This window comes from Squalius cephalus, assembly GCF_949319135.1.
Source record: "Squalius cephalus genome assembly, chromosome: 9".
Lineage (NCBI taxonomy): Eukaryota > Metazoa > Chordata > Actinopteri > Cypriniformes > Leuciscidae > Squalius > Squalius cephalus.
In genome coordinates this window covers 13,103,942-13,121,676 of record NC_137130.1, presented here as the reverse complement: position 1 = coordinate 13,121,676, position 17,735 = coordinate 13,103,942, and the positions used below count along the sequence as shown (strand labels likewise).

The window sequence follows — 17,735 nt, the reverse complement described above, 5'->3', positions numbered from 1 at the left end:
ATACCCTCTTTTAAAGGGTATATACAGTACCACCATTATATACCCCCTGGATTCTCCTCAGCAGCAGTAATCCAGTTACATCATCCAGGCCTGATATGTGGGGCTGTTTTAAGGCACAGAGCCAAACATGTGCTGAGTGTACATGTTAAAGCACGTGACTTTAATTTCATATTACACATCTCAATTGTTGAGATTGTTTAGTTAGAGTATTTTGACCTGTTAGTTTGATACTTTAAAAAAAACATTAAGCCATATGTTAAGACTAATTAAAAAGATAGGTTACTGTTAGGCCTTCTGACAAAAATATTTAATGATTTATTTATATATTGTTTATTTATATAATTATGTTGTGATAACAAAAACGTCTCAAGATTCAGGATTATGAATGTAAAATCTGTATAATGTTAAATATTCTAAAATATGTGATCCCATTCCAAATGACTTACATTTAAAGCTATTTTCTTTACTCTGAATGAAATATGACCCTATCATAAAGATTACCAGTTACATGCTTTTTATGATATTTTCTATGGGTTGCCAGTTGTTGAATATCTGTGCAGTGTATCAATCCAAAATCAACGACCTTGAAAATGAGCAATGATATGAGAATATTTTAGATTCAACATCTATGTCATGTCTTGGCATAATCATATGCAAATTCTTGCCATTGTCATCTTTAGTTTGCTCATTGGGCACTATTTTCTTGAAACAATATTTATTGAAAATGGTTCCTTCAGATTTATAATTAACATTAGGCTACAATAGTGCAGGGCAAAATATAGCCAACTTTTAATCAAAACTATTTTCCAGATACTATTTTAAGAACTTGCTTAATTTGACATTTATTTAGTTTGCTATAGGCCTATTTCTCACACAGTATAAATGGACCCCTATACATACCTTTTTAAGAAATGTTCACTCGCAAACGGATCATCATGTTTAGAATTTGAGAGCCAGTTTTAAGGTAAAGGTTCATTCTGATTGCATTTACAGGAGTAAATCTATGCGCACTGGCACCCCTCAGCTGCATGGGTTGGTCCCGTGCGCTCGTCAGAGGATACGGAGGCTGCTGTGCTGTTACTTTTTGACATGTCTGGCAAAGCTTCCAGTGATAAGGAGCCGCACAGAGCGTTTTCCATACTTTTGGAAGTATTTCTGACTTCTAATTTTTCGCGACGTGCATTGTGTTGAAGTGGCGCGCGTCAAACTTCTCAAGACTTACTGAGGACCGGAGCTTGACTTCATGGAAACTATTTTCAGTTGGTTAAAGGATTATATGTATTTCAATATAGGAACAATGAGATGAGAAAATTTGGCGCTGGGCAGCAGTTAATGCCCCTTTGCTTTGAATCAGCCATATCTCGCGTTGAATGTTCAAATGTTTCCTAAACGCACTTACAGGTAAACAAAGATCGATATAACTTTTGTCTTTATTAATAAATAATTGTATTGGTGTGTTAAGTATCTAAAGATGGTTTTAACGAACTTTTGCACTGTTTTGCACTGAGCATCAGAATTACAAACTCTATAAGAATACATAGGATCTTATGACTATTTACTGGATTGTATCTCTCTACTGACTTGAGTGTTTCTGAAGTTTTCAAACATGAGGGGAAGGTACATGCTTGGTTTCGGTGTTTTGTGTCTGTTTGCATGGGCTGTTTACGTGTCAGAGAGCAGCCCGACCGATAAACAAGCAAAACTCAGACTGCTGTCCATAAGACGAGCAAGACAAAACAAATCACGACAGGGTCAGATTATCAGAACACATACTTCTTCATGGATCAATGATAAACGCCAGCAGTTGCAGGGAGATGAAGGTATAAACGTTACCAGGAATGTCCAATCCAGAAAAATCTTGGTACAAAGGAGACCAGCACAGGGTGGGACTATGAATCCAATCCAGCAAGATGATGGAACACCTGGAGCCAGGGCCAGAGTATCCCGCATGCCAAACAGTGCCGGTTCTCCAAACTTATTGGCGTCATTTGCGGGGAAAAATCGCCTGCTGGTTATTTCCGCACCCCACGACTCTGATGGTTACTACAGATTGATGATGAGTCTTCTTAAACCAGAGGTTTACTGTGAGTTGGCAGAGCGGCACGTGCATCAGATTGTCATGTTTCACCAGGAAGGGGAGTTGGGTGGGAAAATCAGACGCATTACTAATGAAGGCAAAGTGATGGAAGAGCCGTTGGATACAACTCTTATTCCCAGGCTCATTAACTTTCTTAAATTAGAGAAAGGAAAGTTTGGGATGGTCCTTCTTAAGAAGACGCTTCAGGTAGAGGAGCGCTACCCATACCCTGTCAGACTGGAAGCGATGTATGAAGTTATCGACCAGTCTCCTATGCGCAAAATGGAGAAAGTCAGGCAGAAAGGCTTTGTGCAGAAGTGTAAAGGGGCTGGGGTGGAGGGTCAGGTGGTCGAGGGTGTCCCCAGCACTGACTCCCATATGGACCCACCAACAGAGAGGAGAAGAGAGGAGCGGAAACCCATGCGAAGACCGACCACAACAACAACTCCAACTCCAACAAGACCAACAACCACTACCAAAGGAACTACCACCACCACACGTCCCCCAACTACAACTCGATCCACCACCACAACAACGACAACAACACGGCCGACCACAACGCGGGCCACCACCACTCCAAGGACGACCAGAGCTCATACTACCCCACAATGGATCCCAGCCCACAAGACCACCGCCGAGCCTTACTATTACAACGAAAGGGACAGATATCAGACAACCTCACCCACGACACTTCCCGTCTACACCAAGGCTGACACAGCAAAATACAGGGACAACCGCACTGATAAAAAAGAAAACAACCACAGACATACCAACATTATACCTACACAACACAAACCACCTAAAGTTAAGCCTACTAAGAATAAGAATGGCGATAAGGAAATTAGCAATGCTTACGAGGAGAAATATGATGTAGGCGGGCCCACCGACGGCTATCCTGAAGAGAAGGAGGAAGAGATTGTGCCCGTCAAGAAAGGCAAGGGTAAGACAGATAAAAAGAAGAAAAAGTCGTCCAAGAAAGACAAGGCGGAGAGGAGGGGAAAGGATGGAAAGGGCAGTAAGAAAAATGGAAAGAAAGTTTTAAAGATCCCTGAGAAAGAAGAGTATCAGAAACCAACAAAGAGACCACCGCCGCCGCCTCCACCACCTAAAGGATCTCTGGCAACCTTTTTGGACTATTTTGAAAGCAGAAGGAGACTAATTGTGAGTAGCTTTGCAAGTAGTCTGATTTAGAAATGTGGATTTCTTTATTATAATATTATTTACTGTTCTTCTGTTTTAAAATCTTTACTTCAGTTGATCACCTCTCCAACAGAGGAGAACAACATGTACGTTCAGCAGAGGGATGAATACTTGGAACATGTGTGTGAGATGGCAATCAGAAAGGTCTCCATCATCACCATCTTTGGCACACTTACAAACAGCACCATGAAGATAGATCATTATCAACTTGGTAAGCCACTTTTGATTTTTTACATATTACTCAAACCACCAACCATCATTTCAGTTGGCATAACTCTTACAAAATGATAGGAGAAGGTTTTCATCACTGCATGCATTTTTCCTGTTATCTTTTCCCCTCATTCTTAAACAGTAACTGCTGAGAATCCATGTCATGGTTGACATATGGACATTTAAGCACAGGTTATGCAAGTTCCTGTCAAACATTCTATCCATTCCCACTGAGCCAAACTGAACTCAGGCCACCCATCATAAAATCCTGTAACGTTCATGAAAAAAGAACAACTGTTTCCTGTTCTTTGAGATCTTTACTAGCTGTGACATGCAGCTATGAATGATTAGGCCGAAGATGGATATGATAAACACAAGCCATTTTCTTATGCTGGAGATTTAGAGCTAGTAATTGTATGGCAAACAAAAAGGGCCTTTTATCCAACAGTTGGCACTCACTTGTAAGTTAGGGAAGCACTTTTCCAGATTATGACCTCATATGACACAAAACCTCACAGCAAAGGAACTTGAAGTTTGGTCTGGGAATGGAGTGAATGGTGCTTGTTCAAGTGTCACGGAATGCTGCTAGATGAATCAAATGGAAGATTGGGAGCAGAGTCTGCCATGGCACGTTATTCTCTCTTGTTCATTATCCAAGACATGGGAAAATGTATGTTTCCTTTGTAGCTGATATTCTGACTGGAGAGTTTTAGCTCAGCAACAGCAGTCAGTTCTTGGCAGGCGAGACAGTTTTGTAGGGATTACTCTACTCTTACAATTTCTTCATTCGACATTTTTGATGCACTACTCCAAAATTTAATTAACACCAGAGTTTTATCTGAAAATTTGCTTTCAATTCTACCTGTGCCATTCAGAATTAAATTGAGAATGACATTTAAATTCCAATTCGATTCCTGTTTTTGATGCAGAATTGCATCCACAATTTGAATTGGTTTTAAAAATCGTTTCAAAATCAAGCCAATTCTTCAATCCCAGCGCATGTTTGCTCAGCCCTGGTTGTCACTGTTATTGATAATTCTCCAGACGTCACACAATTAGATTCTACAAGCATTAAGACAAAATGCTGTGAAATAATAATGAAATCATAATCTGGACTGCCTTTGAATGAGTCACTGCTTTGACTTTTGTTCCATATACTCATCAGTCTGGACTGTGTCACATGGTTGTGTGTGAGGGGGTCGCTTTCGCTGCCACAGGATGGACAAATAGAAGCAAAGCAGGTGCTTATAAACATCTCTCTAAAGTGAACACAAGGCTCTCTGTGATCGCATATATCTGTCTGGCACGTTCTGAGCATTTATAGCCTGCCAGCTCACTGTGACTGGTTCCAGTACAGCATCAGAGGTACTAGAAAGGAAACATGACTGACTGTATGATCAGCGGTTCCTAAACCACAATTAAAGGTTCTCTGCTGTGGCTATGGTAGGTATATATAATTAGGAGCACTGCTGAGGCTAAACCAAATCTTTCATTTTCCGTTTGTAATTTCTATGATGTAACTCCGCAGAAAGGCTCTTTCGTTTTATCATTATTATTTAACAATTACAGTTATTTATATTTTATATTAAGATTGCTAGTTGTTGCTTATCTAGTGTCATTGAGTAGGAAATTATTTATTTCATTTTTGCCCTGAGAGATAAATAAAGACCATATTTAATGAAAACCCAATGTTTATACAGTAGGAAGAAATACCATTTTGCCTCCGCTTTGATTCGTTTTTGATTGTAGTTCACCTCCCGTGCTGAAAGTGGAGTGCCTTAAACCATCTGTTTTGTTGTCCGCTAGAAATCAGAGTGAGAAATTCTTTGGATTTTGTGGAAAGGAAAACAAATATTTTGGGTTGGCCGCATCCTCCCGTGCTGTTTAATGCACCCGCAGAGTTTCCACAGACTAAAGAGGGTCTTTCACATGAGTTGCTCTGTTTTTATCTGTCTCTTTTAGAGCAAAGGAAGCCATGTTCCCAGAATAAACACACAGAGCAGCCATCCCTAAGGCCTGCAGCAATTCATTAAAAGACTGCATGTCTGGTGATTTTCCGTTTAGATAAACAGCAGAACAGCATTGGGCTACTCATATAGCAGAGGGCCTCAGTGTCCCGAGTTCTACCGGCGTTGACCCCACCGGAGGGGTCGCCCTACGTACTGTATGTTATGAAAGACACGCATGTCTCTTTGAACTGCAGTCAAAACAAAACTAGCAGACTGTGGAGCCATCTGTAATCTTCTGTATTTATCTCTCTGGTTGGTTGATCAGTCTGTGGGATTTTGTGTGGCGTCTTTGCAGAGAATGATAAGCCCATGAAAGGTTTGAGACAGGAGGATTTGGAGAACCAGGATCTCATCACAGAGCTGAGGAAAGAGTATGGAATGACCTACAACGATTTCTACATGGTCCTCACAGATCTGGACATGAAAGCGAAGGTGAAAGACACGTAACATGACACGCAGTACATTTTCACAGCTTTAAAGCTCTCTTCTTCCACAGTGCTTTTTAGCGGTACGTGAGGTGTGCCAGCGCAAAGCTGAGTTCTGTTTGCAGACAGCTGGAATAAACAAAGAAGCCACTGTGCAGTCGGGAGGTGGATAGAAAGTAAAATTTATTGAAAATCCTCAGAGACACCCACAAATGCTGATTTAATTCTGGGCATGGAGAGTTTAGAAAGAGTTGTGAGAGCTGAATGGTGACATAACTGACTATACATAAATTGCCCACAAATAAAAACGGATCATCACGGTCCTTGTAAATGAGTTTTACTCTTTGTTATGAGAACATGTTTTAACATCCAAAGTAATTTAATTCAGTGCCTTCATGAGCTGTATTTGATGTAATGGTCAATATAAAACAAATAAAATAATGTAGCATTTGCATTAAATGTAGGTGTTTACATAATAAATAAGTATAAATATTAGTGTTATAATAAATATTAAATATAAATTATATTCAAAAATAATAATACAAAGTATAATAATACAATTAAATAATACAGTTTAAACACAATAATAAAAATGACAAAATAAAATAACTTCCACAGAAGAAATGTGATATTGGATGTTGAGTTTTGCATTGCATTTTTGCTTGAACAGCATGTTTGTTGTGGTTTGCAGAAAAATGTCAAGAATTCTTCACAGCTCTGTCAATTTGACACATAATTTTAGGTTCGGCATTCTTGGCTGCTCAGAACCTATTGAGAAAATCCCCTTACTAGTAAAGGTATTCGGTTTCTAACCCTCTATGAGCCTGCATATTCTCTAAGGTGTATATCTCTTTTTATTATTTCCAGCAATACTATGAAGTGCCAATTGCAATGAAGGCTGTTTTTGACTATATCGACACGTTTTCCTCGCGCATCAGAGAGATGGAACAACAGAAACGTGATGGGGTGACGTGTAAAAAAGAAGACAAGCCAAGATCATTGGAGAACTTCCTTTCCAGGTAAAGCTTTTTCCATTGAAATTGTGCTGTGCTGGAGCCAGGGCTCACAGGGGGATCTCCAAAAGAATGAAATCTGTGCTTTTTTGCCATCACAAGCTGTCTTTGATGTTATTATATATACTGAATACAATTCATAGCATTTTACTCATATTTGTAAATATTTTTGTTTAAATGTATTTATATTTTTTGATACAGACGAAAAGGAAAAGCACATGTAAAAATATTAACAATAATGTATTTGTCAGATGGTCCAGATGGTGTAGTTACACTTACAGAAATCTACCAAGAGTTAACCAGACCATGCTAACCAGCAACACCAGACATATCATTTTATAAAAGCTGTTCAAACATGTTTTGTTTAACTTTTTTATCTGTTAGGTAAGATCTAAAATGTTCAATAGGGGTTCCATTCAATCTGTCAAGTAAATCTCTCACAAATAGTTTATGAAATAAAACATTTACACACATGCACATGACTCAAATGTTGTATCAATAATAATCATCATAAATATTAGTGATTAAAATATAACTGATAATGGCTGTTCAAATGTGAGGTGATTCAATCTCTGCTGGATTTTTTAAATGGGGTGGCACAGAGTGGACCAAGAACCAGTCAGGGGGGACCAGGGAAAACAGAAATAAATACTTCGTTGATGATACATGCTATATAAGGGGATTTTACGGTACTAAATATTTACCTCTAAGTTATGCACTATTTGTTAACATGGTGTAACCACTAGATAGCTGTAAGCCTATATATAAATATTTAAACATGGCTGTGTATTCCCTAGTTGCTTGGAACATTGTTTTCAGACATAACTTGTATTAGGTTTTGCATTTGGATATATATTTAGACATTTTTAAAGACTACTTTTTGTCAAAGTTGAGATTGTTTTTTGTTAAGTTAATTTGAAGTGTCAGTTTTTGCATAATTTGTTAGAGTCAAATCAGAGAAAGCATTTTGTTACTCATACTAGCTACATAATAGCTTGATCAGTCACACAAAAGTAATCAGAAAACTGACTAAGTGCGACCAGGGCTACATTTCAAAATATATAATTGAGTGTTCATATACCATGAACAGAAATCTGGTCTGTGGTCTCTCCCCCTGTTTGAAAATTTCTGCATTGCAAATCAATCAGCAATTGACAACTTCAGATTCAAGTAGTGTTATTAGCATGGTAAAAAGGCTTTACATTGCCAAAGCATTGACAGGGCTCTGATCCAACTGTGTTGAGAATTGTCAAATTTTGCATGTACTGCTCATCAGTTGCCTGTTATTTTAAAACCTCTATCCAGTAACACTATGAATTACTAGTAATGCAGAACTAGATCAGAAAATATTTGCAAAAACCGCTGAACAGAGGCCGCCTGATCAGGTGGGCCCATTGCTACAACCTAGATTTGCCTATGCATTAATCCACACTTGCACTGATCTAATGATTTTGTTCTATCATCGCATAGGTTCCGCTGGAGACGTAGGTTGTTTGTCATATCTGCACCAAATGATGAGGAATGGGCCTATCAGCAACAACTCTATGCGCTGACCAGTCAGGCGTGCAACCTGGGTAAGCATGATAATCACTGAACTATATGATGTCATTGAAGGAGAATTTCGATAAAATTACCAGATCACATTTTTGCAGGAATAGTTATTCTTTAGGGACTCTTATTACAAATTGATCTTTTTACCCGCAGGGTTTGCATATGTTTCTTTCTCATGTCTCAAGTTTGCCAAGATAATATCTCACATTGATTTTCTCTTGTCACTCAGCGAAGATTGAAACCAGATCGTTGTTACTGTAGTTCAGACCAAGCCAGTTCTTATAAACTCCACTGAGTTATGGATTTGAAATTTTTCTTGGTATTATTCCCAAGAACAATGTGTATTCCCGATGATACTTGACAGTCAGAAATGTTTCCCACTAAATAAGCTCGACACAACAGCAGCCATTTTGTATCTTGTCCCAGAAATCTTGACAAGCATATAACTCATGTAATTAGCTAAGCATTTATTCATCATTGCAGCAAGCTCTTGAGTACCTCCTTTTTATATTATAGCTTTGCATAGACTAGGTGGATTTGACTTATTTTCAAGAATATATATTTAGTACGGTAGTTGTTTTCTAGCCAGTTCTATACCCATTGGTCTAAGTGTTGACCAAGGCCAGTGACCACACCTGGAACAGCTAATAGTGAGGTGTAACCTCATGTTCTTAGTCCAGAAGAAGCCCATTCCACATGAAATGAGTGTGGAAATCATAGAGATGTTCCTAGTTGTAAATAAAATACTAAATAATAGCAATTTAACAACTTGTTAGCAACTTACATAAAAAACAGCTGCTTCATATTTCACATGACATATGATTTGTGTCACCTGTAAATAATAATGTGTATAATTTTGGTGGTGTGAAAGTGTCTTCAAATAATGTTAACCATATGCCTTATTTTACTCATAAATTTTAAACTGCTATTTAAAAAACAGTATTATAAATACTTACGTAGCTCTGTAAAAAGAATATTATGTGGCAGAATGTGACCCGGAAAAGATCTTAGAACAATAAGAATGATGTTTGACAAGACATGAACAAAAAAAAAAAGAAGAAGGAAAAAAGACTGGCTTTCTCTTCCATTTAAACTGACATCGGTTACCACAGTGGATATGAATTTGGCAATCAATTCAAACATAAATGACTTGAGAAATATTTCTGTGTATTAATACATCACCCACATATTCCATTAGCAACAGTTAAGCCACAGACATGCCATTAAACAGCCTAAATGTCAACAGGGGAACATTTGAAGTCTCAGAGGGGTGTTTAGATTTTAGTCTGTTACACTTTAACCTTACAATTCCTTTTGTGTTGGTCGATTTGCAGGTCTTCGCCATGTATCAATACTGAAGCTGGTTGGGACAGATATGATAGACATGGGAGGAGTGTTAGAGCTTTACCCCATCAATGGTAAGACCACTGCCGCTGAAACACTAACAAAAAAAGATTTGACACTTCCGTCTACACTCTTTAAAATGAAAGGTTCTTTAGTGGCATCGTTTGTTGCATGATGAACCTTTCCACTGCACAAAAGGTTATTTTAAGTACTGTTCACTTAAAGGTTATTTGGGGAACCTAAAATGGATCTTCTACCTCCTTTAGTAATCTTTATTTTTAAGAGTGCTCCTAAAATGTAATATATAGACTTTGTGGTGCGAAAAGCTCTATTAACGTGAATGTAAACATTTGTAGAAATGGTTTAAAAAGCAGTTTAAAATATCAGCTGACCCAGATGCTTATTTATTGTGGTCACTTGTATGAAAATATGAAAAGCATACCTGTTGTCACAGCAGCCAGGTGCTTAGTAAGTGTGTTAAGGGTTAATCAGCACATTAGATTAGAGCGGTGGTGTTGTGTTGACATTGGCTGTTTTTTTGTCAGTCAAAAGTAGCCAGTAGCCTCTGGTTTCAGGCGCCTCCCTGCATGAGTCAGCCTCTCCAGCTCCAGCCGGGCTCAGAAATGTCCAAACAGTTCCCACAGGAATTATATTTTGCAGGACGGGCTCAGGTGTTTACATATTTTCCATCATTGTTGAAACTACAGACAGCTTTGCCTTCATTGGCACCCAGGCCCCTGTGCATCAGCAGTCTGTCTGATACATTAAGATCAAACAGTGATTCTGGGAGCTGTATTTAGAGTGCTGGAATTCAAGTCTTCTATGTAAGATAAAAGCAATATCTGATGAAAAACATGTTGGTTTCATAAAATGAAATCTGGTTTCTATTTGAAAATGTTTTGTCAAAGATTTGTATTACTATATTAAAAAGCTCTTCATTTAGAGACGGTCAGTGTTATTTAGTTTTGAAAAAAGATGAATAAATGGAAAGAAAGTTGGTAGACCAATATATCTTATTTATTTTATCATTTCAAAAGGTTACTAAACATCCAAGAAATCATATTTTCTACATTTTGAAGGACCTCCCCACCACATTATATATATGTATGTATGTATGTATGTATGTGTGATCCTTTATATAAATTATTTTTCCCATAAAATCGAAGATTTTGGGGTCAGTACGTTTTTTCCCACAAGAAATGAATACATTTATTGGGCAAGGTTGCATTAAATTGATCAAAAGTGACAGTACATTTATAATGCTACAAAAGATTTCTATTTCAAATAAATTCTGTTTTTTTCTTCTTGAAAGAAATGTATCACGGTTTCCACAAAAATTCTAAGCAGCACAACTGTTTTCAACATTGATCAAAAAATAAATGTTTCTTGAGCAGCAAATCAGCATATTAGAATGATTTCTGAAGGATCATGTGACACTGAAGACTGGAGTAATGATGCTGAAAGTTCAGCTTTGCCATCACAGAAATTACACTTTAGAATATCATGAAATAGAAAACAGTTGTATGAAATTGTAATATTTCACGATATTACTGTTTTTAATGTATTTTTGATCAAATAAATGTTTCCTTGGGGAGTATAAAAGATTTGTTTCAAAAACTAAAAAAATAAAATCTCACTGATCCCAAACTTTTAAACGTCAGTGTAGTGTCACTATTGAGATTTTTCTTTTAAATAAACTTGTTTTGCATTAAACACCAAACTCAAATCTATTAAATATTGTGAAGTTCAGTATCCTATTAAGTCATTTGTGGTGCACAAATGGCAGAACTTATATTTTGCCACCATATTTTGTTTATCTGCATGGTGCACACCTGTTTCTGACACCCTGTTTCAGGAAGTGCAACGGTGGACCGTGAGGGGATATCTGCCAGTCTAGTGCGGGACATTAGAAACTATTTCCAGATCAGCCCTGAATATTTCTCCATGCTGCTGGTGGGAAAAGATGGAAATGTCAAGTCCTGGTACCCGTCTCCCATGTGGTCCATGGCCATCATCTACGACTTGATCGACTCCATGCAGCTCCGCAGACAGGAAATGGCCATCCAGCAGTCTCTAGGCATGCGCTGCCCAGAAGATGAGTACGGTGGCTACGGTTACCACCACGGCTATCAGGATGGCTATCATCAGGGTTATGGATATTAGGGTTTATAACATTCTTAAGACAGTGTCATGGTAAGAAATAACTGAAAACTTCCTTTCTGAACTGGTTTTATAATTATCGTATACAGCTGATATATTTATATTTAAAGATGCATCTTATCTGCTATACATCTGTCCCTATGGACATAATCTTTTGTAGATAAAAGACGTTGACGAAACATTTGTATTTATTGAATGTCTTCACTATACGAAGTGATCATTTTTAAAGGTCACAACCTGCTTTTTCGTGTTGAACTATGTATTGTTACTCTATTTTTAAAGAGCACTGTCTTATTTATAAACGTATAAATTGTGCTTTAATTTCAATAAAAAAATATATATTGAAATGCCTTTGGTCATAATACATTCTAAATATTGCAGGCCATTTTTAGCTGATCTAATGTATACTACAGTTGGGAATTATGCTTATGTGACGCTTGAATTTCCCCCCCTTATTTTATGAAGGCACTGTGCTGATACAGCCTACTTAAGCACTATGTCAAACTGTGACTTTGACTTTTTCTTTGCTTTATTTCCCTCTGCTGGTCAGTGATATGTTGGCAGTTGCCACAAAATATCAGTATTAAGCAATTATTTGCACATATATAATTCAAATGTGGACTTTATTATTCCAAAAACCCAAATATTTTTTTTAAAAGGTCATATTTCATTAAATACAACATGCATCCACAGTATGGCACATCATACATGGTGCTTTGAAATGTGATTGTTCCAATTAGAGATGTTTGTTCCTCTTACCTTAATACCTTCATTGTAACCTTATGATATACAGTCAACTACTGTATGAAGAAACAAATAACTTAAATAACCAAACAATAAAAATGAAAGCAATAATTTCACAAAACCTCCTGAGGCTGTAACATGCTCATAATGGTTATACAAACAATTTGTAAGAGAGGACAATATACAGTATTAAACAACTCTTTGATTCAACTAGACATTCCACGTGATTGAAACACTCATCATTCATTATACATATACACAGGCTGATTCCAGAATATTTACACCATAATTACAGAGATTCAAAACTGACTTAAAAAGATTCTTCTTCCGATTCGCTCTCTGTGTTAGCCTTGGTAAGCCTCTCCAACTCTTCCCCATCCTAAAATAAAAACATGACACACAATCATGAAATACTATATCATTTTTTTTTAGACCACTGTAGTTATACAGAAAAACTTGACAGCTTATAGTGATTTTATAGATGATACAGTAGATCCAATGAAAAAGGTTCATACAGTACTGTATGTTCTGGAAATAACGGGGTCGTTCATACAGAATATGATTTTGCATTTAAAGTCGGCATGCACCTGAAGTTGCGATACTCTTTTCTTCCCTATTGTGACGTATACCGGCTTCTCGAACAAGAAAGAATCTAGGGTGGGACTTGATTTTGTCAATGGGGGAAATGATTGGATCGTTGGATTGTTAAAAACACATCATTAGAGAAGAGAAGAGCTGTTGTTGCAAGAGGAAGGGAAGTTATTTTGATTAAAGATTATGAAGGCACATGGATTTTAATAAATAATTTATAAAAAAAATACTGCAATATTACATTAAAAAAATAAGAATTTGACTTAAAAAATGGAAAATAACTCAAGCCATAGAAACACATTTGTTTATAGATTACCTTTTCTTAACCTGACAGAGTTTAAAATAAATGGCGGTCAAGTGAGACACCAAAAGGGCAATGAGAAGCGAAGGACCAGTCAAATACTTACGTCTAGCAAATGTCTATATTAAAAAAGACGTGAAAAACACACACAAATGCGTTCTGTGTAAATCGGCCCCTACTAAATGGACAACACAAACTCGTTTGGAACTTTGTAGGTTGTTGAAACAAGCACGGCTGGTTCTCTCGTTTTTGCGTTACACTGAGTTGCTTTTAAGTCATTTTTCTCTGTAAACATCCGTTAGACATGGGGGTCTTAATTTGAACGTTGCGCAGTCTCACGGCTATTTTAAATGCTATCAAATCAGAAAGAAGTTAAAGTGAACTTTTAAAAAAACGGGTCTTTTCCACTCGGCTGCGTCTCAGAAGAATGCGTTCTATAGAACTGCCAACAAGCCTCTAATAGAATTCCCTGCTGCATGATATATTTGATCTAAATAATGCAATAATCTAAGGTAGGGCTTTGCTCCTCCAAATTACGTTTTCTTTATTAGGAATTCCGGGTTCTTACTCTTCCACACTACTTAATCAGATTATAGTTTGCCAGATCTCCTCTACAAAGAGCCCCTTGTTTAAACTGTCAGTGTGCACTTCAAAAATTAAGGTGGAAACGAATGGGTCGAATTAAACAAATGATTAGCTTAGCTGCAAGTGACCTACGTCTTAAAATGAAGCAAGTCTATATTTGACCCTTACCCCTCTTGACCTCTCAAACACCTCTCCATTGATGACCCTGAGCCTCTCCTGCAGCAGAGTGTACTCTGGATCTTTCAGTCTGCTGCTGTGGTAGATAAAGATGGCTAGCAGTACTATAGGCGCCTGCAGGAAGAAATCCATCGATGGGCGAAAGTCAAATAGGAAGAGAGAGAGCGCAGTGATGATGACCGTGGTGATCTGACCCGTCAGAACGTGAAACATGTTATCACGGAACTTGAGAATGAAAGCCACCGACAGGCCTAGAGCGGCTGTGGCGAAGACCAGGGCGATGGAGAAGATGTTGTGGCCGTAGAGGAGGCCGCAGTGCAGCGTCAATTCACGGTAGTCAGAGTGCAGGAGCAGCGTGAGGCTGTTGAAGATCAAACCGAACACATACAGCTTGCTGTTCTGGATGAAGATGCTCTCCACGAGCTGCTCCCCCTCTTTGAGGATCTTCTCGTTGTAGATGTTGGCCAGCGCAGAGATGAAGCACTGCAGCAGCAGTAGGACGTAACCCAGGCCGAAGCTGTTCAGCTTGTGGATGAGCTGACTGTCCCACAGCTCACGCCAGTACGTTTCATTATGGTTTTGATGCTTTAGCTCGGGATGGGCGTATTTCAGACAGCTGTTGGAAGGGGTGGAAATGTTGGCTGGGTGGAGGCCATGTACGGCGATGGCATGCTGGTCACCACTGCCAGTGGTCAACGACACAATGGACAGAAACAAAATGATCACAGATGCCCACTGCACCCAAGACAAGCGCCTCCTGTAGGCCAAAGGATGAAAAGTCAACAATGGATATATTTCAAGGATAGATAACAGATAGATAACAAGAAATGCCAGTACTTACTTCAGAACAACTCGGAAGAGAAGGGCTGTTGTAAAAATAACGATGTTGGAAAACATTACTGCCATAGCCTATTAAAACATGAGAAAAAAATGATTAATTACATTCATTGCTAATTAAAAGTAACAGTAAAGACATTTATAATGTTAATGTTATTCATCAAAGATTCCTAAAAAAAATGTAACACGGTTTACACAAAAAATTGTAAATAAGCAGCATAACTGTCTTCAATACTGATAATACTCCCAAATAAATGTTACTTGAGCAGCAAATTAGAATGATTTTTGAAGGATCATGTGACATTGAAGACTTGAGTAATGATTGCTAAAAATTCACCTTTGCCATCACAGGAATAAATTACATTTCAAAACATATTCAAAAAGAAAACATTTGAATTGTAATAATATTTCTCAATATTACTGATTTAACTGTATTTTTAATCAAATAAATACAAATAAACTTCTACCCAAACCATTAAAAAAAATATATCACTGATCCCAAACTATATTGTGTTACGAACATCAGAACAATCAATATCGAATATGCAAAATCTCACTGACCCCAAACTATTGAACGGTAGTGTAAATAAATAAATGTATTTATTTTTTATATGAATTTAATTACACTAATGTCAGAAGATTTTTTTATTATTATTATTTATATAGGTAAGTAGTAAATGCAATTAAATTTGTTATTTCACTACTAACATATTATAAATCACTAAAAGTTTTTAATAATCCAACATACAGGTTGCAGATAGGTCATCACATAGAAGATTATAAGGTTGTCAAGGAAGTAGAGGAATGCAGGAACAGACCACTTCAGGTAGCTGAGAAAAGAGGCACCAGATGAACATCCCAAATCTTTATAAGAGCGGCCCTCTGGAAAACAAAAGCAATAGTTCTAGTCCCATAACAAATCACTCATATGCTGAAATAATGACATACATCACAATCCAACAGACTGTATATACAGTATAGCTTAGTATATTAATGAGTATGGTATGAGAATGGTATTTTGGGACAACAAATCTGACTCACCTTGAATGATCACCCGTACTGACATCACTAAACAAAATACTAGTTTGATGGCCTCTGCCATTAAATTCACAGATGCAGGAAGAAAGTCATATTTGTTTTCTGTAATTTAGAAAAGGACAGATTTAACAATATTTAAAATTCTCTACATTGCAAAAAGTAAAGTTATCTATTGATGGTATTAAGGAATCATACATCGAGTTGCTCCATGGTGGTGTAATATGTTACCTTCATTGGCTGAGAATTTTAGTAATAGGATACGACTGGTTCCCAAGGTGACAAAACCCAGACCCAGAGCCAAAGTGTAGGCTGAAGATCTTGAGCACAGCCGCGAGCAGGGACAGCAGCAGCGGCATGAAGAAGAGGAGGAGGAAGAGGAGGATGACCGGGCCATTATGGAGAACGTGAGCTGAGGCTGGTCATAGGAGGATGAACAGGATCACTGAGAAAACATCAGACAATCATATTAACCAGACTCATAACACTGAAAAATTATACATGTTTTCATGAAATAATAAATCAGATTGGTCTCTAATTTATCAAGACCTGCAGCCTTCTGTATCTAGTGCTTTATTTTCAACATGATTCACAAGCACAAATTATGAGTCAACCAAAACATGCAGCGATGAAATCATGGAACATTGTGGTTTAGTGTTTACAGATGGTTCGGAATGGAAGGAACATGAACATTGTGTCTTATGTGAAGGCAAAGACATTGTTTAAATGTTAAATCTTTCAGTACAGCACTGTTTATAAACATCAAACTACAAAATGAATAATAACTATAGACGATAATGACTTGCTATGATCTTAGAAACATAGAAATAGACATTCTTTTTGTAAAAAAAAATTAAATACAACGCAAATTAATAATAGGATTTGCAATGATGTGGATCATCACATTTCCAACATTGTGCAATTCGATATTGATTGTTCTGATGTTCGTAACGCAATGAAAAAAGTAGTGCAGCGTCCAGTTACAAGAAAGGATATTTACAGGATATTGTCAATTATAATGTGAATGTCGTGATGAAGCACAAACAGATTCATATTCGGTGCTTTATTTACCTGTCCATATGTTCTCACTCCAAACAAACAACCTGCCCACGACTTCCGCATCTTTGCGCATGCGTACATCAAAAGCTACGTCATCGTTTTATTTGACGTTGCAGGGCAACAGGCTTTCCTTATTAATATTAATATGATCACACTGGCTTTCAACGGCGAGGGCTCGGTTAGCTGATGAATATTAAAATGATCCTTAGCCACAGTTTTTCCGCTAAAGAGGATTTTAGGATTGATTTTTAATCACTGAATGTAATTTTTTATTTTATTTAGGCTATTGGTTGGATAATGAATAAAGTGTTAAAATGTTTCTAGAAAAAAATAAACAGGAAAAATATCTTCTGAAGTTTTAGTGTATTTTTGTTAGTTTACTTTAGGATTGAAAGTATTTGTTGGCTATACAGTATT

General features: G+C 37.3%; 2 protein-coding genes across 2 annotated transcripts; one reads left to right on the top strand and one right to left on the bottom strand.

The window, feature by feature from the left end:
• Positions 1–1,028: 1,028 nt before the first annotated feature.
• On the top strand, positions 1,029–12,607 carry ccdc80 (coiled-coil domain containing 80). The gene is made up of 7 exons (XM_079880800.1): positions 1,029–3,238; positions 3,332–3,488; positions 5,792–5,928; positions 6,789–6,940; positions 8,405–8,508; positions 9,820–9,903; positions 11,685–12,607. Exons 1-7 carry the CDS (start codon positions 1,607–1,609, stop codon positions 11,990–11,992), a joined length of 2,574 nt encoding a protein of 857 aa, XP_079736926.1. The 5' UTR covers positions 1,029–1,606; the 3' UTR covers positions 11,993–12,607.
• Positions 12,597–17,410, bottom strand: slc35a5 (solute carrier family 35 member A5). Its single transcript, XM_079880805.1, has 7 exons — positions 17,331–17,410; positions 16,491–16,704; positions 16,266–16,364; positions 15,973–16,106; positions 15,229–15,296; positions 14,379–15,144; positions 12,597–13,112 (listed from the first exon to the last, which is right to left on the bottom strand). The coding sequence occupies exons 2-7, from the start codon at positions 16,654–16,656 to the stop codon at positions 13,044–13,046; spliced, it is 1,302 nt and encodes a 433-aa protein (XP_079736931.1). The 5' UTR covers positions 16,657–16,704; positions 17,331–17,410; the 3' UTR covers positions 12,597–13,043.
• Between the last annotated feature and the right edge of the window lie 325 nt (positions 17,411–17,735).